The 23191-nt window shown below is 40.7% G+C and overlaps 2 protein-coding genes and 1 pseudogene across 2 annotated transcripts; 1 reads left to right on the top strand and 2 right to left on the bottom strand.

Moving 5' to 3' along the window:
* Window positions 1–1072: 1072 nt before the first annotated feature.
* On the top strand, window positions 1073–1922 carry LOC146571901 (SAP30-binding protein pseudogene; annotated as a pseudogene).
* Window positions 1923–4584: 2662 nt separating this feature from the next.
* LOC146571900 (histone H4-like) lies at window positions 4585–6729 on the bottom strand. Its single transcript, XM_085278423.1, has 3 exons — window positions 6717–6729; window positions 6355–6606; window positions 4585–4910 (listed from the first exon to the last, which is right to left on the bottom strand). The coding sequence occupies exons 1-3, from the start codon at window positions 6727–6729 to the stop codon at window positions 4585–4587; spliced, it is 591 nt and encodes a 196-aa protein (XP_085134549.1).
* Window positions 6730–12745: 6016 nt separating this feature from the next.
* LOC146571899 (histone H4-like) lies at window positions 12746–13546 on the bottom strand. The gene is made up of 2 exons (XM_085278421.1): window positions 13405–13546; window positions 12746–13062 (listed from the first exon to the last, which is right to left on the bottom strand). The coding sequence occupies exons 1-2, from the start codon at window positions 13544–13546 to the stop codon at window positions 12746–12748; spliced, it is 459 nt and encodes a 152-aa protein (XP_085134547.1).
* Between the last annotated feature and the right edge of the window lie 9645 nt (window positions 13547–23191).

The following is a 23191-nucleotide window of genomic DNA, read 5'->3' as shown; positions in this document are numbered from 1 at the left end:
TAGTCTCAAAAATGTTGTTTCTGGCTACTGTCTTTCCCCCTCCTCACAAAACTGTTATTAAATTAAGTAAATTGTGTACCAAATTGATTTGGGGGACAAACCGCGAAGTAACACAGAGGAAATTAATGTATAAAGGAAAAGAAAATGGAGGATTAGGAGCGCCAGATCTTAGTATTATTTTGATGATTCCTTTTCTAAAAAATGTATATAGCGCATTTGAGCGAAGCACCCACTGGATCCAAGGGAAGGAATCTTTGTGGAAAAAAATGAAAGGGAGAGCCCGAACGGGTGTGCCATACTTTAAACTTGTGTTTGGGGATCTTGTGGATCAGTGGAAATTGGATGATTTAAATCTTTTACAATTAAATTCAAAACAGATATATAATAAAATCAATCTAAAAAAAAATGAAGGTATGATACAATATAAGGCTGTGGAAAAAGAAGAAAATCAGAAAATAGTTAAAAACATATATGACAAAGTAATATCCGAGAACATGAGAGATACAGTGTGGCTTATCTCTGTCGGACGGCTCCCAGTAAGAGCTGTGGTTCTGTGGAGTTGCTTCGTTACCACTAAGAAATGCCCTATGGAGAATTGTGATGAAGACGAAACTCTTGATCATCTATTGATATCGTGTTACAGGACGGTTGAAATAAGGAGGATGGAAAAACTAGGTTTTAATATTGAAAATAATATAAAATCAGTAAGATATGGTTTGTTTAAAGAAAAGATGAGTGAAAATAAAAGAAGATTGCTTTGGTTGGTGATGTGTATTATAAATGTTCACATATGGAAAACAAGAGCTAAATGTGTTATAGAACAAAAAATGATAAGTAGTTTCACCGTATGTAAAAACATTGTCACTGAGCTGAGAAGAAGAAAAACGAGAGATATGAAATTAGGAAATGATTTGCCGTGGGAGCTTTTATTATTGTAATATGTAAAATAAGATGTGAATAATTTGTACATGGCGCTTGTATTATGTGTATTTGTAATTGTGAATATTGATATTTAAATAAAGTGATTTTTTTAAAAAAAAAAAAAGAAAGGGAGGTTTTATGCGACACTACACAGAAATGGCAAGCGGTAAAAAGAGTACGCTGCTGTCGTCTTTAGCGGTCTATGGAGATGATTCGGAGCCCGACTCTGACCCTGAACAAGAAGAATCAGGGGGGCGTGTAGGAAGCCTTGTATATCGCTATGATGAGGATGACTTGAACCAAACTGTGGACCCAAAAGAAAAAGAGTCTGCAGATGAAGACAGCAGAGAAAACAACTCGGAAGTGGACGAATCTGACGAGGGGAGAGACGCAGATGACTTTGAGATCTCAGAAGCAGAAAAAAAGGACCCCAAGGAGCTAGTTGCTCTGTTTTCAGAAAAGGTGAGAAACATGTCACCTGACGAGATCAAGATCCCCCCCGAACACCCCGGACGCTGCTCCAGCCATCTACAGGAGAAGATTCATAAGCTGTATGAGAGGAAGCTCCATGGAGATTTTGACGTAAACGCCCATATCCAGCAAAAGAAGGAATTTAGAAACCCAAGTATTTACGAGAACCTCATTCAGTTCTGTGCCATAGATGAACTGGGAACCAACTACCCAAAAGATATGTTCGAGCCTCATGCCTGGTCGGAAGACTCTTACTATGAAGCTCTCGCCAAAGCTCAGAAGGTGGAGATGGACAAACTGGAGAAAGCCAAGAAGGAACGAACCAAGATTGAGTTTGTCACGGGGACTAAGAAGGGCACCAACCCCTCAACAGCACAGCAGCCTCCACCACCAGCAACACCACAACTACATCCACAGATGCCCAGAAGAGGAAAAGTAAGTTGGACTCTGCACTCCCTGTGACCCTGGCCCAGCCCACCCTCATCACAACCACAGCCACGCTGCCCGCTGTCGTCTCTGTGACTGTGTGAGGCTACTAAAGGCAGTGCTATAACATTTTTCTGTCATCATTTTATTTTCGATTAAGTGCAAGAGTTGTTAGGTGTGGATAATTAGATTATAGTTTATTGCAATAGTTTATTCCATCCCATCCATGATGGGAGGGAAGGAAGAAGAGAAGCAAAGAGTGATTCACAGGCAGAGCCTAAATTATTTCTCACAGTTTTTTGTTGCCTTATGGTTCCAAGCGCTGCCACCAATCTTTGCATTTTGTTATTATCTCATGACACTTGTTTAATCAGCTACCATCTCTCCTATGGACTTTTTAATGTCTACAGTCTCAGATCAACACAGCCCTGCCCTCCAGCACTATCCACAGCAACGCCTCAACGGCAACATTGTACCCATCAGGTAAAGCATCGGCTACGTTTGCTTTGCCTTGTTGCCCATATTAGATTCTTGATGAATGTGTGTTGTTGTTATTCAGCCTGGTTCAATGTGCCCCTTTTTAACTTTGAGCACCCGCCCCTTTAAACCTCTCTGCACAGCCCTGCCCAGGAGAAGTGTGGAGCGCTAGACAGCAGCCAGCACGAGGGGTGCTGAGACACGGACTATTCACGGAGAGACACGACACGGGAGTCAGGGAAAGCACGGGGATTTATTGTTGTTTGTACCATACACTGTAAATAAACGCACTGTTTGTACATAAAGCACCGCGCCTGGGTCCTCCTTCCCCACACCTCCCACGGTTTGCCATGCCGAACCGTGAGGAGAGGCTCAGGAGGGAGGTTATGGACAAAGTTTACACACACACACACACCTACAAGCATGGAGAAGAGCAGCAGCAACACCAAAATACATATGATGATAATAATAATAATAATATAATTCATAACTGCTCAGGGATCCTGGGTCGCTCAGACCCAGGACCCTGACAAAAAGTGATTTGTGAGGAGGAGGAAAAACCGTGGCAAGGAAGAGAAGTTTAGATACTATATGGGTTTTGACTATATTAACTCGCGCTTTATAGTTAGTATTTTTATTTTCCCATTTAGCTACTTCTTTAATTTTGCATTCCTTTTTAGACCAGTTTAACAAACAGGGGTCCCCTTTGTTGATCCAAATTCCCAAGACTTTCATTTCGTTATTTACTTGTATGTTTATTTTGGGCTTTTGTAGTGAGGAACCAAACCACACGCCTTCTGTTTTTTCTGGGTTTAATTTTGCCCCTGATGCCAATTCATATTGTTTGAGGTGAAAAAATAACCTGTCCAACTCATCCTGGTTCCTAATAATAACTGTAACATCGTCGGCATAAGCCATAGCTGTCACTCTATAGCCATCATTAAAACAGTAACCTTTAATATTAGTGTCTTTATTAATTAGTTTCAATAAGGGATTGATGGCTAAAACATACAAAGCAGCGCTTAGCGGGCATCCCTGTTTCACTCCACAGGAAGCATGGAATTGTTCGGTCAAACTTCCATTTACCTTGACTTGTATGATGGATTTTTTTATATAACAATTTTACCATGGCGATGAAACCGTCCGGCATCCCATAGGCTTTCATAACCGCCCATATATACGAATGAGAAAGATAATCAAATGCTTTCTTTTGATCTAAGCCAAGAATAAAAAAGTCAGAGTCTCTTCTGGAGTATATTACCTCTCTTAGGGTGCACAGATTATCCCACATCTGGCGACCTTTTATAGCACATGTCTGTTCCTTCACAATAATTTTATCTAATATATCTTCTAATCTATTCATTATTATTTTAGCTAATATTTTATAATCAACATTCATTATTGTTAATTGTCTATAATTATTTATATCACTTTTATCACCTTTTTTATATAATAAACACATCAGGCCAAAATAGAAAGACTCGCATAATACTCCTTTTTCAAGCCCTGAATTCAAAGCTGAGGTTAAAAGTTCATTTACTTCCGCTATACCCAACTTGTAAAACTCAGCTGGGAGACCATCTAAACCTGGAGTTTTATTGTTATTCAGTTGCTCAATAGCAGCTAAAACCTCTTCTTTTCTTATCACCCCACGGAGTGAATCAAAAACAGAAGGTTCAAGAGGTTCAATAACACTTAACAATGATCGTAAAGCATTGCTGTCTGAGGGTAATGCAGAAAACATGGAAAAGCATTGTTCTCTGACAACGTATCTTTTCTCACTCTCATTGGCGGTTAATTTTCCACTTCCATCCCCAATAGAGGGGATAAAGTTGCTACCACGTCTCCTCTGACCAGAGACAATCGCAAAGTCAGTGTTTCCGTTTTCATCACACCCTGCTGTTATCTGCATATTAAATAATAATTCATTATTTATCAATTCTATTTCTTTTTTCAACTCATCTATCTGATGTTCATCTTCTTCGTTTCTTTTTTTATACTTTTTTTTTTATACTTTTTACAGTGTCATGTCTGCCTCAACACTACGGTCAGTATATGGCCCACTTTAATATATAAAAACAAAACAAAACAAAACAAAAAACCCCACCGACCGCAACTACTGCAGAACTGTATCACACATCAAAAGCTTTTCCAATACGGGTTCCAAGTCAGATTGACCATTTATATGAAAAGAAGTTTGATAGAACTTGACTAGACACAAACAAAAGAGATAGGATCAGCTCTACAGAAGAGATGGGTGGCCCTTGTTGATCGATCAGTGCAGTAAGCTTAACCACCAAAGCCGTACAGAGTGCGGCCCTGTCTCTTGAGAGTGTACACCACATCCATGGCGGTGACGGTCTTTCTCTTGGCGTGCTCGGTGTAGGTGACGGCGTCGCGGATGACGTTCTCCAGAAACACCTTCAACATGCCACGGGTCTCCTCGTAGATCAGACCAGAAATACGCTTCACACCGCCACGGCGAGCCAGGCGGCGGATAGCTGGCTTAGTGATGCCCTGGATGTTATCACGAAGCACCTTACGGTGACGCTTTGCGCCTCCTTTGCCGAGTCCTTTACCTCCCTTTCTTTTTTTGTTTTTTTTTAAAAAAATCACTTCATTTAAATATCAAAATTTTTTACTGCAATGCATCTTGGGAGTCGTAGTAAATGTATCTTTCAACTCACGGTTCTGCAGCGAAGTTTTCGACTGGACACGAGGCAGATCCTAGCTAGGTAAGTTGTGATAAACTGTGGGTAATTTGCATGTTCACTGAAATATTAATTTCAGTGATATTAAACTGATATTAAACTTGAAATGTTTTCACAGAGCAGTCTGTGTACCAAGAGAACTACTTTTGCAAAAGTTTATTTAATTTTTTTTGTGATGTATTCTCATGTGTAAGACACTTGCTTGGCCACCCAGCTAATGTTAGTACTGCTCTATGCTCAATGTATCTTTTCTGTAATCAATTCAGTTTTCTTTTTAACCCTATTCACGTAATTAACTCAATATTAACGACTTAAATCTCGTAATTGATTTTTTTTCTAAATATGGTGTAATACTGCCTGTGTAACAGCAGTCTGGTGAGGAAGGAGCGGCTAGCCGGTCCAGCGGGCATGTGGTGTGGAGGTTAGCCGATAACACGGAGCCAGTCAGTTAAATTAAACAACAGACCTTTATTCCTTGTCAGCAACATAAGACCATACAAGCCAGGTCTCCACGGCTCTACACTGTCCGTACATACATGTGCGGGGATCGGTAGTCGCTGGTGCCAGGCCGTTACAACGGTGAGGTCTATCCTGAGAACAGAACACGAGCAGCATGTAATGGCTGCCGCTAACAACTCACACACCCCCTAGGAGACTCCCATAGCTACTACAATAGTAGGGCAACCCCCCCTAGTGGTGCTATAACCCAAAAGGGTTGTTACATCACCCCCCCGGCAATTAGGAGGCTGTCCTCAGCCGGACCCAGGTAACGCTCCTCCCGCTACCCCCTTTCACTATACATAGCTACTTTAGGTAGTAAGCAGGCTGTGGAGGAATTGTTATACAGCATCGGTACAGTCAATACAATCAATAAACAAAAGTAGTGTTTGCCGGCAATTGGGAGGCTGTCCTCAGCCGGACCCCAGGTGACCCTCCTCCCACTACCCCTTTCACTATACAAAGCTACTTTAGGTAGTAAGCAGGTTGTGGAGGTACACCCTTACGGCATTGGTACAGTCAATAAACACAATTAGTGATTGAAGCAAACAATACAGAACATGCAGTGTTACTGGCTAGTCATCCTCTGGAGATGGTCCTAGACAAGGGAAAAACAGTCAAAAGTACAACACATCCCACTGCTTACATCAGTACAACAGAAAACCAAACCAAAAGCCTCTCACGGGCTGTGGTGACGAGGGTTCAGTGGAACAGAACAAGTAATCATCCCTTGCGAACAGAATAATTACATCACATACATCTTGCATGAAACCAACCCTTAGTCAACCTCAAGATTGTCCGTATGATAACAGTTAGTCCACCTGGTACCCGTCCAACCAGCGGTCATTACGGGGCACCGGCGGGGTTCGTTGGGGAGATGGCTGCTCTCCTGGCTCTCCCGTAGCTCCCTGATCCAAACACTTCAGCAGGCTCTTCTGCCGCTCCAGCGAAGCCTGTAAGCAAACTCGTGGCTTCTTGACCTCCCCTTTCAAGTTTACCACTTCAAGATTGAGGTAAAGAGGTGTAGAGTGAGGGATGATGTACTTTGTCAGGCCAGGCGCCTCAGCATCCGGGTCGCAGCCATCTTCCTCACTCCTCGTGTCTGCGTGGGACGCAATTTTAAAAGTGTGGAAACAACTCGCTCCCACAAAAGTTATGGCGAAGTGAAAAGAGCGTTCACACACAGTACCTAAGCGCATATATCAGTCAGACCGAGAGCGTCCATGCACACTCTGATGCTTCAATGCTTGACACAAAACAACACGTCCTTCTGAATAAACACTGAGTCAAAGTCACTGCAGCATTAGCCTTAGCTTTAGCGCCGCCGATGTCGTAACGGTCCAACAGCACTGAGTTGGCGGTCCGACTAGGGTTGCCAACCGTCCCTTAAAAAACGGAATCGTCCCGTATTTCGAAACAAAAGTACACGTCCCGTATTGAGCTAATAAGGGACGCACTTTGTCCCGTAATACAGTGAGAATCAAAAGTAGTCTATAAATGTTTATGGAATTAACGCTTTGTTTGAAAGCATAACTCCCAGCCCCTCTCCTGCTTTGTGACCAATGAGCTGACAGCACACTTATGACAATTCAGATTACCGCTCATCTCATTGGTCGAGGAAAGGTCGCTTGCGGAGAAAATACCGGAAGACAACAGATGACCACAACAAGAAGCATGGCCAACAGGGGAACAAACGCCGACACTGCGGTGCAAGTCTCGGACAACAGTACACCTAAAGCTGGGCAGACACTGTGCGATTTTTTCAGTCACGTTATTCAGCTCCTGCTCAAACTGCACGATTGACTCGCAGGGGTTAGAAGTTGGTAGGTCACGATGCAGGTCTCACACTATACCACCCGATGCTCTGATGCGACCCGAGTGCTCACACTGTGCCTCCATAACATGAAGGTTATAACAGAAAATCTGTCGCTCTGTCTTTCACTCACACAGACACACACACCACCACCATCAACTTTGCTAAATTGCTAATGAAAAACATTGATCAGGCAGCTGTGAATGAGCAGCAGTGTAAATCCAACTATTTTAACGGTTGTTGTGGTCGTGATAATTTTGTGATGCCACATCGAAAAGGCTCGGATGAGCTTTCCAAAGTTCTACAAGTTGTGCCTCCATCGCTTGTGTCCAGATCACACGCTGCACAGCCGTGCTGCTCCGTCTTTTTCACCGACGTTTACGTGTTTGCGCGTGAGCAGTGTGAGCGGCTCACGAGCGATTGATGATCGGGAGCTGCTCGAGGTGTTAATCGCTTCTCGTTACCCCACGTATACTACACGATGCACGATGAAGGCCAAAATCGGGCCGATCACCAAATCAGTCGCACGACTCAAAAATCGTCTCAAAATGGACCAAAGATCGCATAATTAATTAATATTGCACTTTTAGCAGGTGTAAACAATTTTTAGTGCAGCCATGTGTCTCTGTGTTACCAGTGATTTGGTGCAACTGTATTTGATTTTATGTAGAACATGCTTTCTTTTCCCTCAGGAGGAACCAGAAGAGCTGTCTGACAGTGACTTTGAAAGTCCAGTCTGCCGGAGAAGACGAGGTATGTGACGTGAATGAAAACCTAGTGAGGTTCTAAGCTCAATGACCAGTTAGATTTTGTTACTGCAGTGCGTAATAATTCCTGGGGGGTTTGTTTGATGAGAGCATCATTAATTTGTCTGATTTTAATGTTTACGGATTATCACAGGTGATTACAGCCAAGGAGGAATATGTGCCCAACTTTTATTTGAACTAATATAAGGATATATAAAGGCTCTGTTAACATTATGAAGCAAGTCATGCTGACCTTCTTTCCTTTTTTCAGTGCATCATGCGTTGCCTACAACACCAGGTGAAAGTGAGGCCAAGCATCAGGAAACAGAGAGCTGCATTCAAGAGAGTGAAAATGAGGGACAGCAGATGTTTCCATATAAATTGGCAGAATTTGAGTAAGCTGTTGTCTAAGGGTTAAAGAAATCCTTCATTCTAGATGTTGTTTAGGATATTGTTTCGATGCAGGTTTCCAATTTGCATGTTTGTTTGTTTGGTTTTTTTGGGGGGGGGGTTGTATGTTTGTTTTTTTTGTTGAATGACTGCAACTTTAGGATTTACATTTAATCTTTCTTTTTTTTAATGATGTATGGTGAGAAATTCTTCAAGGCTGACATGTTTTATGATTTCTAATATCTCTTGTCTACTTAGCCCTCTTTTTCTGGAGGAAGATGAAGCTCTTGAAGAAGCAATTCAGCATAGCCTCCTAGAAGAGTCTGATAGACTGAGTCAAGTGATGATTTAGAATCATATAGTCGCTATTCCCATGAAATTCAGTACGTCTCAACATGTTAAATAAAACTTCTCTATTGACTCGATCAATGCTCTCCTTAAGAGACATCATTTGATTTTCCTCCTCTTCTTGTTTCTCCTTCTTATTTCTTAAATATATATATATATATATCTACTTACATTTTCATTGTATTTCATATTCTTAGCATGATTTAATTCTCTCGCTTTAAATTTAAAAAATTTACACATGCGTTGTTTAAGAAGTTCCCAAAGTTCCGTGAAAGAGGCAGTAAAAATCTTAAGATGTAATATTTTCTTAATTTCAGATTTAACTTCAGGCACAAGCAACCCATCTGCTAACAAAGATGTATTGAGTTTTCAATAGTTCAAAAATTCGTGGGAGCAACACAATATTATTGCCATAACCACCGTGTGATCAGAAAAATCTGTTAAGAATGTGTCATATTTAAGACTTTTAATATTAGATGATATGTAAAATCTATTAGTCGAGTTTTGGTTAATGAGTCGAACCTAGTGTAATGTACAGGGAGTGCAGAATTATTAGGCAAATGAGTATTTTGTCCACATCATCCTCTTCATGCATGTTGTCCTACTCCAAGCTGTATAGGCTCGAAAGCCTACTACCAATTAAGCATATTAGGGGATGTGCATCTCTGTAATGAGAAGGGGTGTGGTCTAATGACATCAACACCCTATATCAGGTGTGCATAATTATTAGGCAACGTCCTTTCCTTTGGCAAAATGGGTCAAAAGAAGGACTTGACAGGCTCAGAAAAGTCAAAAATAGTGAGATATCTTGCAGAGGGATGCAGCAGTCTCAAAATTGCAAAGCTTCTGAAGCGTGATCATCGAACAATCAAGCGTTTCATTCTAAATAGTCAACAGGGTCGCAAGAAGCGTGTGGAAAAACCAAGGCGCAAAATAACTGCCCATGAACTGAGAAAAGTCAAGCGTGCAGCTGCCAAGATGCCACTTGCCACCAGTTTGGCCATATTTCAGAGCTGCAACATCACTGGAGTGCCCAAAAGCACAAGGTGTGCAATACTCAGAGACATGGCCAAGGTAAGAAAGGCTGAAAGACGACCACCACTGAACAAGACACACAAGCTGAAACGTCAAGACTGGGCCAAGAAATATCTCAAGACTGGTTTTTCTAAGGTTTTATGGACTGATGAAATGAGAGTGAGTCTTGATGGGCCAGATGGATGGGCCCGTGGCTGGATTGGTAAAGGGCAGAGAGCTCCAGTCCCACTCAGACGCCAGCAAGGTGGAGGTGGAGTACTGGTTTGGGCTGGTATCATCAAAGATGAGCTTGTGGGGCCTTTTCGGGTTGAGGATGGAGTCAAGCTCAACTCCCAGTCCTACTGCCAGTTTCTGGAAGACACCTTCTTCAAGCAGTGGTACAGGAAGAAGTCTGCATCCTTCAAGAAAAACATGATTTTCATGCAGGACAATGCTCCATCACACGCGTCCAAGTACTCCACAGCGTGGCTGCAAGAAAGGGTATAAAAGAAGAAAAACTAATGACATGGCCTCCTTGTTCACCTGATCTGAACCCCATTGAGAACCTGTGGTCCATCATCAAATGTGAGATTTACAAGGAGGGAAAACAGTACACCTCTCTGAACAGTGTCTGGGAGGCTGTGGTTGCTGCTGCACGCAATGTTGATGGTGAACAGATCAAAACACTGACAGAATCCATGGATGGCAGGCTTTTGAGTGTCCTTGCAAAGAAAGGTGGCTATATTGGTCGCTGATTTGTTTTTGTTTGGTTTTTGAATGTCAGAAATGTATATTTGTGAATGTGGAGATGTTATATTGGTTTCACTGGTAAAAATAAATAATTGAAATGGGTATATATTTGTTTTTTGTTAAGTTGCCTAATAATTATGCACAGTAATAGTCACCTGCACACACAGATATCCCCCTAAAATAGCTAAAACTAAAAACTACTTCCAAAAACATTCATCCTCCTTTTCCCATATATGTTTTTTGTTTGTCTCCTTATTTATGAAGAAGGGGTCCTTTTATGATCTACAACGTACTTTTATTATTCAATCTTAGCCAGCCGGAAGAACAAGAGTATCTCACCGCTTCTTAGCTCGCATGCCCATGTTAACAGATAGGGCCACCTTGTGGTATGGCATGAAACTACATTAATTTACAGCAACAGCTGCTGATCATTACAATATGTATCTGTAAATGTACGTAATGATTTGAAATGTATGGGATTCTGTTTGTTTTTCACTTTGTGCTGTTAATGAATAAAAACTGTTGAATCATAAAGAGGTTTGGATAATTAGCACATTCCCTAGAACTGTTTCAGCTGCTCGACAGGCTTAATTCAGTGCAATGTACAACAAAATGAAAAGAAGTGTTTTTAATGTTGATAATCACAGGTTCCCATCTGTTTTGCACCAGTTTTTAATCTTTCTCAGAGTTCGTGTCATCAGAATTGTCAAGGCTAGAAACTGTTTTCAGTAAGTTCAAACGTAAGTATTTAAATAAGAGACTGTCTGAAAAGGTAGCATTCATTAAATTAGCGCAGGCTTCTTCTGACCTATCGCAACAGTCCACTTCACTGTACACTGAAACGGACAGAGCGGCTGCTCTCGCACTGCTGGTTGAGTCATTGGAGCCTCAGGCAGAAGTCATCTTTATGGCAGTAATCTTTTGAAGAAGCCTGTATATAATTACACTTTATTTAAAGTAAACAAGTTTACATATAAAATGCACATACACATACAATTACATATACAAAACCATGAGCACATACAAAAAGGAGAAACAAGGAGGAAAATCTAGCATCTGAGTCCACACAACGTTCACAAGACTTACAGTTTTAATTCGTTCCAGGGGAAAACTTTCCCAAGTTTCAGGTCCATTGTTCGTCTTCTCCGCAGGTCTGTAATGATATGTTTACTCACCACATCACTACTTATCATCTTTTGTTCAAGTACTCCTTTGGCACGAGTTTTCCAAATATGTGTGTTTATTACACACATTACTAACCAAAAGAGTCTCCTTTTGTCGTCACACATTTTTTCTTTAAACAAACCATATTTAACTGCTTTGATATTAACATCCACATCATAGCCAATCTCTGTCATCTTCTGTCTTATCTCAGTTGTCCTATAACAATCCAATAGAAGATGTTCTAGGGTCTCATCTTTATCACAGTCTGTCATAGGACATTTCATGGTGGTAACAAAGCAACTCCATTGTACCACTGCTCTCACAGGGAGGCGCCCGAGCGAGATGAGCCATACCACGTCTCTCATGCTTTCAGATAATAATTTGTCTTGTATATTTTTAACTATTGAAAGGTTCATCTTCACACTTATATTGAATTACACCTTCATTTTTGGTTTCATTAATTTTTTTATAGATATTTTTTGTATTATCTTGGAGAATATTTAATTTATAATTACCATCTCCTTCCTTTAATACTAAATATTTGTTACCCACGTGGTACATTGAGCTTTCTGCAGTGAAGTTCTTGACAAAAATAAGTTGCAAACACATTCAGAATTTGTGTGCTGCATGTCATGAATAGTTGCTGCTTTGGATGCAGGTCACGTGGAAGCCAGACGAGGGAGACGTTACGCAGAGAATAAAGCGGCGACAGTAACCTGAGAATACGGTGTCATGTCTGCCTCAACACTACGGTCAGTATATGGCCCACTTAAAAAAAAAAAATTAATAAAAAAAAACAAGAAAAACCCCACCTACCGCAACTACTGCAGAACTGTATCACACATCAAAAGCTTTTCCAATACGGGTTCCAAGTCAGATTGACCATTTATATGAAAAGAAGTTTGATAGAACTTGACTAGACACAAACAAAAGAGATAGGATCAGCTCTACAGAGGAGATGGGTGGCCCTGAAAAGGACCTTTGTTGCAGTTGTTGTTGTTGTCAGTGCAGTAAGCTTAACCACCAAAGCCGTACAGAGTGCGGCCCTGTCTCTTGAGAGCGTACACCACATCCATGGCGGTGACGGTCTTTCTCTTGGCGTGCTCGGTGTAGGTGACGGCGTCGCGGATGACGTTCTCCAGAAACACCTTCAACACGCCACGGGTCTCCTCGTAGATCAGACCAGAAATACGCTTCACACCACCACGGCGAGCCAGGCGGCGGATAGCTGGCTTAGTGATGCCCTGGATGTTATCACGAAGCACCTTACGGTGACGCTTTGCGCCTCCTTTGCCGAGTCCTTTACCTCCCTTTCTTTTTTTTTTAAAAAAAACTTTATTTAAAGTAAACAAGTTTACATATAAAATGCACATACACATACAATTGCACATACAAAAGGGAGAAACAAGGGGGAAAATCTAGCATCTGAGTCCACACAACGCTCACAAGACTTACAGTTTTAATTCGTTCCAGGGGAAAACTTTCCCAAGTTTCAGGTCCATTGTTCGTCTTCTCCGAAGGTCTGTAATGATATGTTTACTCACCACCTCACTACTTATCATCTTTTGTTCTAACACTCCTTTGGTACGGGTTTTCCAAATATGTGTGTTTATTACACACATTACTAACCAAAAGAGTCTCCTTTTGTCGTCACACATTTTTTCTTTAAACAAACCATATTTAACTGCTTTAATATTAACATCCACATCATAGCCAATCTCTGTCATCTTCTGCCTGATCTCAGTTGTCCTATAACAATCCAATAGGAGATGTTCTAGGGTCTCATCTTTATCACAACCTGTCATAGGGCATTTCATGGTGGTAACAAAACAACTCCATTTTACCACCGCTCTCACAGGGAGGCGCCCGAGCGAGATGAGCCATACCACGTCTCTCATGCTTTCAGATAATAATTTGTCTTGTATATTTTTAACTATTGAAAGGTTTTCATCTTCATTTGCATACTTATATTGAATTACACCTTCATTTTTGGTTTCATTAATTTTTTTATAGATATTTTTCGTATTATCTTGGAGAAAATTTAAACTATATTGTTCCCATTGACTTGATAAGTCACCGAACATAAGTCTGTGGTATGGAACACCCGCTCTGGCCCTGCCCCTTTTCTTTTGCCACAATTGCTCCTTCCCTCGAACCCACGGGGCACCCCGAGAAATTGCGCTTTGAGTAATTTTTATAAAAGGAATTCGCAAAACAATCTCTAAGTCTGGGGCTCCCAAGCCCCCGTGCTTCCTACTCTTGTACATAAATTTCCTCTTAGTCACTTCTCGATTGGATCCCCAGATAAATTTAATGCACATCTTACTTATTTTCATTACAGTTGTTCTCGGGGGAGGAAAAATTGCGGCAAGGAAAAGAAGTTTCGAAATTATGTGTGTTTTTACAATATTAATACGTGTTTTATAATTTGTATCTTTATTTTCCCATTTCATAATTTCCATTTTAATTTCATTTTCTTTCTTATTCCAATTTAGTAAACTAGAGTCAGTATTATCAATCCATATACCCAAAATTTTAATCTCCCTACAAAGGGAGATCATCATTTTAGGTTGTCTGGTCGGATGTCCAAGCCACACCCCTTCAGTTTTGTCTTGGTTCAGTTTGGCACCTGATGCCTGTTCGTAATGGTGTAATATCTCCATAACTGAAGACAATTCGTTTTGGTTTCTAATTATCACCGTCACGTCATCTGCATACGCCAAAGCTGCGATTTTAAGGGATTTATCAAGGACGTATCCCTTAATCCGTTTATCATCATTTATCCTTTTCAATAAGGGATTAATTGCAAGGACATATAACGCAGCACTCAAAGGACATCCTTGTTTAACCCCGCACTCAGCACTAAAAGGGGATGAGAGCTTTCCATTTACCTTAACTTGCACTAGGGACTTTTTATAAATCAATTGGATAATAGAAATAAATTGGTCCGGAAAATTATAAGCTTTCATTACTTTCCATAAATAAGAGTGGGAGACAGAATCAAAAGCCCTCCTTTGATCTAATCCTAAAATGCAGAGTTCTGAATCCTTTCCATTATAAATAATTTCTCTTAACATACTTAAGTTATCCCACATCAGTCGTCCCTTAATTGCGCATGTTTGTTCTTTTTCAATGATAATATCTAATACATCCTCTAGTCTAGACATAATTATTTTAGCAAAAATCTTATAATCTACATTCATTATTGTCAGTTGCCTATAATTATTAATGTCTTCTCTATCACCTTTCTTATATAATAAACACATAACTCCTTCATAAAACGATTTACCCATTGTTTTTCTTTCTATTCCTTCATTAAAATACTGAGTTAACAATTCAGACAGTTCTTCACTCACAGTTTTGTAAAATTCAGAGGGGAGTCCATCCAGACCAGGTGTTTTATCGGTACTAAGTTGGTTAATTACTGACTCCACTTCCTCTCTTTTAATTTTTCCAATCAAAGTTTCATAGATGACAGAATCTAATGGTTCAACCTCACTCAAAAAATTGTTAATAGCGTCGCTGTTTGTAACTATGGATGAAAACATCTCCGAACAATAATCTCTAATCACTTGTCTTTTCCCCTCTTCTTTAAAAACTGACTTTCCATGTTTATCCTTAATTGAGACAATAAAGTCATTCCGACTTTTCTTTTGATTATTAAGAATCATATAATCACTGTTCCCATGAAAGTCAGTACGTCGCAACATATTAAATAAAACTTCTCTATTGACTCGATCAATGTCCTCTTTAAGAGACATCATTTGATTTTCCTCCTCCTCTTCCTTCTTCTTATTTCTTAAATATATATATCTACTCACATCTTCATTATATTTTACATTCTTTGCATGATTTATTTCTCTCGCTTTAAATTTAAAAAGTTGACGCATACGTCGTTTAAGAAGCTCCCAAAGTTCCGAGAAAGAAGTAGTAAAAATCTTAAGATGTAATATTTTCCTAATTTCGGATTTAACTTCAGACACAAGCAACTCGTCTGCTAACAAGGATGTATTCAATTTCCAATAGTTCAAAAATTCATGGGGACAACACGACACTGTTGCCATAACCACCATATGATCAGAAAAGTCTGTTAAAAGAGTGTCATATTTCAGACCTTGAACATTATGTGATATGTAGAATCTATCAATCCTTGTGTTAGGTATTTTGATACCATAGTAGCATTTACAGGATATTGTTTTATACAGGAAAACTGTTACTCAATAAGGCCCAACTACTAGTTGTTTTTCTCTTTCTATGTGACCCAAGAATTAATGTGTAAGACTCACAAGCTGGTACCAGAAGGTCGAAAACACCACAGAGATGAGACCACTTCCTTACTCCCATCCTCCCTTTTTCTTTATCTCCTGGAAAAGGCTCGTTAAAGGCTAGGTGGTTTGTTTCAGAATTCACTGATGAAAGAACTCTGTATTTTATGTCTAGGAGTGTATTTTGCTGGGATGATCATAAATTGTAGCTGAACTGATAAACTATACAAGGGATACTTTGCTCAGAAGGCAGGAAGACGTTTCCTTATTTAGTCTGTACCGGTTTGAACTGGGAAAGCTGACACACGAACCTTTTTTCCTCTATATAAACTGCTGTGTATCAAATAAACCTTTGAGTCGATTTGGGAAGACAACCTGAAGCAGTCTGTGTTTCCTTGTTCTCCCAAGCTGCTCCCGACGTCGTAACTAACCCAGCTGAATGGCATACCTGAGTGTTACTTTAAATAATTAGGAATCTTATAAGGAAAGGACAGAACTCTGCTTATCGCTCACGCCACGGAGGAAACCCGGGAAGGCAATTTCCTTCAATTTTGGTGTCAGAAGTGGGATTACTGACAGAAGGTAAATATGCGTCTTTCATATTTATATAGAGACCATATTATACCTCTCTCAGTGATCGATCCATAAAAAAACGGGATATGCTGACGAAGTTTCACTTAGTGATCCAGAGAGATACACTGACTGACTTCCTCAGTCCCCGAGTAAAGAAACGGGATATGCTGACGAAGCTTCACTTAGTGATCCAGAGAGATACACTGACTGACTTCCTCAGTCCCCGAATAAAGTAAATTAACCCTTGTGTGGTGTTGGTGGACACAGGAAGTTGCCTGTTGTCTTGAATATTTTAATTTTGTTTAAAAAAAATAATAATAATAATAATAATTAATTGTTTAATTAAACGTACGTTAAAAAGTGAGAAGTTGCTCACTCAGAAAAAGTGACACAGAAAGTTGCCTGTTGTCTTAAATACTTCTCGTTAAGTGAGAAGTTGCTCATCAAAGAGTGACACAGGGAGTTGCCTGTTATCTTGAAACGTACGTTAAAAAGTGAGAAGTTGCTCACTCACAGAAAGCTAGTAAATAATTAAATTTAATTTTGTTAAAAAAAAAAAAAAAAACGAAAGAAAACTGAAAACGGGTCTCACAGACCCGATTACCATACAAGGGTTAAAAGCAGTAAATTAAAAGCAGAAAGACACAGGAAGTTGCCTGTTGTTTTACGAGAAGTTGCTCGTTAAGCGAGAAGTTGCTCGCTAAGTGAGAGTTGCTCACACAAACAAAAAATTGCTAGCAATAAATTTAAAGTGACCTCAGCTGTGCCGCAGCGAAAATACTAACATAAATCCTCCTAGCGTGTAAACCCCTCTGGAAATCACTGAACATGGGTCAGAATTATTCAAAGACCACAGACAGGTCCGATAAAAAATCTAAAGTACCTGTAAAACCAAAAAATTAATAAAATACAAAATAAAGTCTCAAATAACGGCTCAGTATAACTCCCATTTCCGGTTACGTGTATCCTACGTCCGCGAATCGGTGAAGACGTCCATGATCACGTATCCAGAACATGCGGGAGTGCTTATGTGACTGACTTTGTTTACAACTTAAGAAGTTCAATGCATTCTAATTTCTTTTCGGAGCCTTATCCCGAACGATTATCGCCAGAAAACAGGTCAGTAGAAATGTTGAATATCATTTGTGATAAGAAAAGTAGTCTGCTTAAAAAGTCCTGTAGAAAATATATGATAGAATGCCGCGACGTGATGCATCAAATGTTACCGCTATGGACAAAAGGAGGGTAAATAATGACAAAGTCGCCGATTTCTTTAAGAATCTAAAGAAATTCCTGCTAACAATGTCCAGAGACAAAATTGACTTAAATGCAGTAACTATGTGTAAACAGAAGCCTGATGAATCTATCCTAGTATTCATAAAACGCTTTATGCACTGTTGGACAAGCTAGAGGTGCAAATTTAGCTCAGTTTTCCAGCAGCCGCAGACACCCAAAGCAAAAATGAATTTGTGTATTTAATTTAACATAAAGGGTGAAATGTTTGCTGACACTGATAACAGCTTATGTTTTCTCTGCCCTATGTACCAACATGATGGAGAAGGAACATCCTCTGTGTCAGCTGGACCCTCAGCAGAGAATGAACTCAACATCCTTTTTGTCCGGTACTCTATGTCACACACTGTGTCAAAAAAAAAAAACGTGTACAGACGCCACTAACAGGTAATCCCATGACTGGGAGCCACACTTTTGTTTCTCTCACACTGTTCAACAACATGATAACTGCTCACACAAGTGAAGGTCAAACAGTGATTTTGTTACATAACTCAGACATAGGTTACGAAATATGTCGTCACATAGATCTAACCTACCCTATCCACTGTACTATTTCTGCACTTACGTTGCCAGCTGAATACCAGAATATGACATTGTGGTCTAAAAGTGAGAATGATATAGGATTTATTGACTGTACACTTTATCACGTACACCTATTAAAACACAACAAGCAGTATATGTCAAGCAGCATCCCATTTCCACGGAAAAAGCCGCAGTCCTAGATGTCATGATAGGAGATTTATTGACTACAGGAGTAATAAAGCCCACACTCCTGTCAATCCTGTGCCAAAGCCTAACAAACCTGGCGTATGGCGTTTCATACAAGACTTAAGGCAAGTTAATGCAGTCAACATTCCTCTGCCACCTCTCGTTTCAGATGTTCACAGCATATTGACATGCATTGCATACACATTTTACCGTGGTGGATTTATGCTCCGCTCCTTTTTCTCAGTACCTGTGACACACAGCCGTTATTTGCATTCACACATAGAAATAAGCAGTACACTTGGACTCGTTTGCCTCAAGGCATGATAGACAGCCCTGCTGCTTTCTCAATGGTGATCCGTGCTACCCTGGACAGCTCCACTCCTCCAGGGCTGCACCCTGATCCACATGTGGATGACCTCCTCCTCTGTGCTGAAAGTGAAAAAACTGTGTCAAACTGCTACACACATGCTTCTCCAGCACCTCCAAAAGACTGGCCACAAAGCATCTGCAAAGAAAATGCAGTACTGTCAGACTTCTGTTCAATATTTGGGATTCACACTGTCTCACGGAAAACGTCCCATGACTGCAGACAGGGTCAAAGCTGTGACCTCCGTCCCTCGTCCCACTACACAGAAGGACATGTCGTCCTTCTTAGGCATGGTGAACTATTGCAGACAGTGGATACCAGACTGTTCTTTTCATGACCACATTCTGCGTGAATGCTGCAAAAAAGACAAGCCTCCTCGAATACTGTGATCCACAGAAATGACTGCCTCTTTCAATGCATTAAAGGGAGTGCTGACCTCCGCCACTCAAAGGTGCTGCCTGAATTGTTCAGGGAATGCCGGCCTGCCTGAGGGCAGTAGCAGCTTGCTCTATCATGATAAGGGACTGCGAGAAGCTCACACTCTCACATGACACTATTCTACACACCAATCACAAGGTCACGACCATTCTAGCAAACATAACTAAACAGCATATGCAAATCTCACTATAAAAGCGAGCAGCACACCTGATTCGCCAGCACATTTATTGATCCTATGCTGTGTTCTTCTGACCGACAGGATGGCTCAGACAGGCTTGACGATCATGACTGCATGACACGTATACAGGAATCCACAGCACCACGTCCAGATTTAGAGCAAACACCTATCCCAGACTCAGCCACGGTTTATGTGGACGGGTCCTGTTCAAGGCTGAATGACAACTCATTTCTTTGTGGCTATTCAGTGGTGACATTGCCTGACATCATACTAGAGGCTCACTCATTACCATTTCACTCAGCACAAAAAGCAGAGCTCATGGCTTTAATACGCGCCTGTGAGCTACATTTGGATAAGCATGTGACAATTTACGCACACAGTCGCTATGCATTTGGCGTTGTGCATGACTTTGGCACATTGTGGAGACAGAGAGGATTTAGATCTGCTGATGGAAAATAAATTGCTAAATTGTGATTTTGTTCAAAGACTTTTTCAGGCTATACAGCTGCCATCGGCCGTTGCAGTTGTAAAAACGAAAGGACACAGTACAGCTGACACAGACGAAGCAACAGGTAATGCCTTAGCAGACGTGACAGCCAAGGCTGCAGCTGCATCACAGCTCCCACCTCCGCAGGAAGTATTATCTGTGCCCCTACAGCTGCCACTTAAACTCCCAGACTATTTAGGAACAAATGTTGATTTAAAATTCATACAAGAGCAAGCCTCTGCATGTGATTGCACCTATTGGGAGAATAATGACTGTACCTTAGATGACAGAGATGGCTTATACAAAATCTTAAGGGTTTGATTGCCCTCCCATATTCCCTGATGCCAGTCCTTGCCCGACATTTTCACTGTGTGAGTCATGTCGGACAAAGAGGGGTAATAGGGGCAATAAAATCAAGATTTGTAATTGAGAAAACATCGCATGCAGTAAAAAGCATATTAGCAACCTGTCTAACATGTGCACGAACTAATGTAGGAAAATCAAAAGCAAAACATCAGCATTTACCACAACCAGATTTTCCATTTCATACATTACAAATTGATTTTACACATATGCCAGCACAAGGAAGCATCAAGTACTTACTGGTAATAGTGGATCAATTTAGTAAATGGGTAGAAGCTTATCCAACCTCAAAAGAAACTGCAGAAGTAGTCTATCAAAAGTTGAGCAATGAAATAATACCCAGATTCGGAATACCTCACCAGATTAACAGTGATAGAGGATCTTCATTCACATTAGAAGTAATTCAAAAGTGTGCTAAAACTTTAATGACCTGGGTCAAATTACTTCCTCAAGTCCTCTGTGAGATTGGAATGACTCAATCTGCAGTAACCAAATTATCTCCATTTGAAATAAGACTATTTCCAACACCATGGTCAGCTTCCAGAGGGGCACCGCTAGTAGAAGGTGATGTATATTGCATTGTCCACTGATGTTCACAACCTGGTAGAAAAACTGAATAATAACTATCAGAAAGTTTGTCTCTCTCAGCTTTTCCCCTCCACAGTTCCACCAGTGGAGACAAGGAGACGCATGTTGGAGAAGCCACTAAAACCAAGGACTCTCTGGGAGGCCGCGCGTGTTCCAGCCCCAGACTGTACTGGCAGTGACGAAGAACCAGCATCCTCACGGACGGACAACCTCAGTGGATTCATGCCAGCAGGGTTAAGACCAGCCCAATCGGACCATCTCAGGCGTCGGATCAAGCAGATGACATCTCCGGCGAGCCAGCGCCCGGAACTAGAGCAAATAAACACACACGGGTAGATGACATCTCCGGCGAGCCAGCGCCCGGATCCAGTGCACACACGCAATCACTGATTAACACACAACGTCTGAAAGAACAACGACAAGGTACTCAAACATCCAGCAGGAACAGAAAGCCAAAAGTACCACATGATGTCTAACCTGATAAAGCCAGACTCATTTCATCCTGATAATGGAGAAAATGAAATGCCCATTGTCATCATACGACGCTTATTCAATGTCTCTCGAACCTGGGACCAGGCCAGGAGACGACTGAAGAACTGTCTTTCTTATATATTTAGGTTATTTATCATATCTATCGCATTAACCTTAGGATTTCTCTTTGCTATTTTGTATTGTAAACTGCAACCATGTTCACATTTCTGCAGGTCATATTTTGCTGACTATACCTCATGCTCCATTTTGCAAGACACCTACTTAATGCACTCCTCACGTTCCCTAAAATCAGTAAATAGCAACATAGACGCCACTAATAAACCATTTTATGCACCCTCTAGAACAGGAGCTAACGCCTGGTATGAAAATGCCAGAACAGCCGCTCGTGATTTAGGAAACAGTAACTGTTATGTCTGTTCAAAGGCTAATCCAGAACAGGTAATAGTAGGATACCCCATATCCGGTTTCCCCCTCACTGAGGGACTAGAGAAAATCAGCGGAAATAATGCTCTCTTTAAAGACGCTTTACAGTTGACTCTGAGCCCTCTCGACTGCTTACTTAGACACACACACACACCAACTAACCCTGAGACTCCATTAGGCGAATTATTGAAGTTATCTAATGACACCGCAGGGACCTGCGCCCCAATGAAACGCCCTAAGAATAGGTTAAAGCCCTCACTGCCCTTAGGACAGATCCCTCTCCATTTTAATACTAGTATGATATGTCTGCGCAGGCTAAAGTTAACTGGCCCAGACACACACATAGATTATACAAAGGATAACTATACATTCTTCTCTGACTCCCCAGGTGCACGCTGTAATGAGACATGGCTAGCTGTCTCTATGGCTGAAGTTTTATCATATCTGGAGGAACACACACACAGTTCAAGTTCGAGCAGAGAATCGATCATTGTTCCCCCAGAGGGTGTCTTAAATGATACTGACTGGGGGGAGTTAGTTAAATCACACATGGTCACGCGCCTGACCAGACCAATCCCACATGCTTATTGGTTGTGCAATAATACCCTTAGATTAGCTTTACCTGTTGATTGGACCGGTACCTGTGGTCTAGTAACCGTTGATGTATGCTGTACTTTCATTCCCAATAATACCGCTCCTAACGGTTCATTCACACAAGCTATGAATAAACTTGAAGCATTGCAGATAGAACTAATTGCCAATACAGGTCACGGTCAGTGGCTACATAAGTGGCTACAGGACACGTTTGGGAGATGGAAGGAACTAATTGTAGCCTTTGTAACCGTTGCAGCATGTTTTTGATGATTATTGTCTGTTGTGTGGTACCCTGTGTACGTTCAATGATAACCCGTATAGCTACTAGTACAGCTACTTCAATGTATTTGCAATTGGCACAAATTGACCCAGATTATGTGTCAGATGTTACCAATGATGTTCCTGATGTGTATATTGAACATTAGGTTGTGAACTATTACATTTTATGATTTGCTTTTTATATTATGTTATTACATTTGTGATTTTTCCTTTCTATTTGAGTTATTATTTTTAAAAATAATAAAAGAGGGGAACTGTTAGGTATTTTGATACCATAGTAGCATTTACAGGATATTGTTTTATACAGGAAAACTGTTACTCAATAAGGCCCAACTACTAGTTGTTTTTCTCTTTCTATGTGACCCAAGAATTAATGTGTAAGACTCACAAGCTGGTACCAGAAGGTCGAAAACA

This window comes from Mchenga conophoros, linkage group LG6 (genome assembly GCF_057382185.1).
Source record: "Mchenga conophoros isolate Kocher_MC1m ecotype Shallow Benthic linkage group LG6, M_conophoros_male_GT1.1, whole genome shotgun sequence".
Taxonomy (NCBI): Eukaryota; Metazoa; Chordata; class Actinopteri; order Cichliformes; family Cichlidae; genus Mchenga; species Mchenga conophoros.
Note: the sequence above shows the minus strand (reverse complement) of the source record. Positions and strands in the feature narration are given on the sequence as shown.

Coding starts and splice junctions, on each gene's coding strand:
- LOC146571900 (XM_085278423.1), bottom strand. Junction 4,911..6,354: donor ACGAACCCCGCCGGTGCCCC/GTAATGACCGCT, acceptor ATTTAAATGAAG/TGATTTTTTTAAAAAAAAAC.
- LOC146571899 (XM_085278421.1), bottom strand. CDS start 13,546: ATGAAATGCCCTATGACAGGTTGTGATAAAGATGAGACCCTAGAACAT. Junction 13,063..13,404: donor TATTAAAGCAGTTAAATATG/GTTTGTTTAAAG, acceptor CTTTAAATAAAG/TTTTTTTTAAAAAAAAAAGA.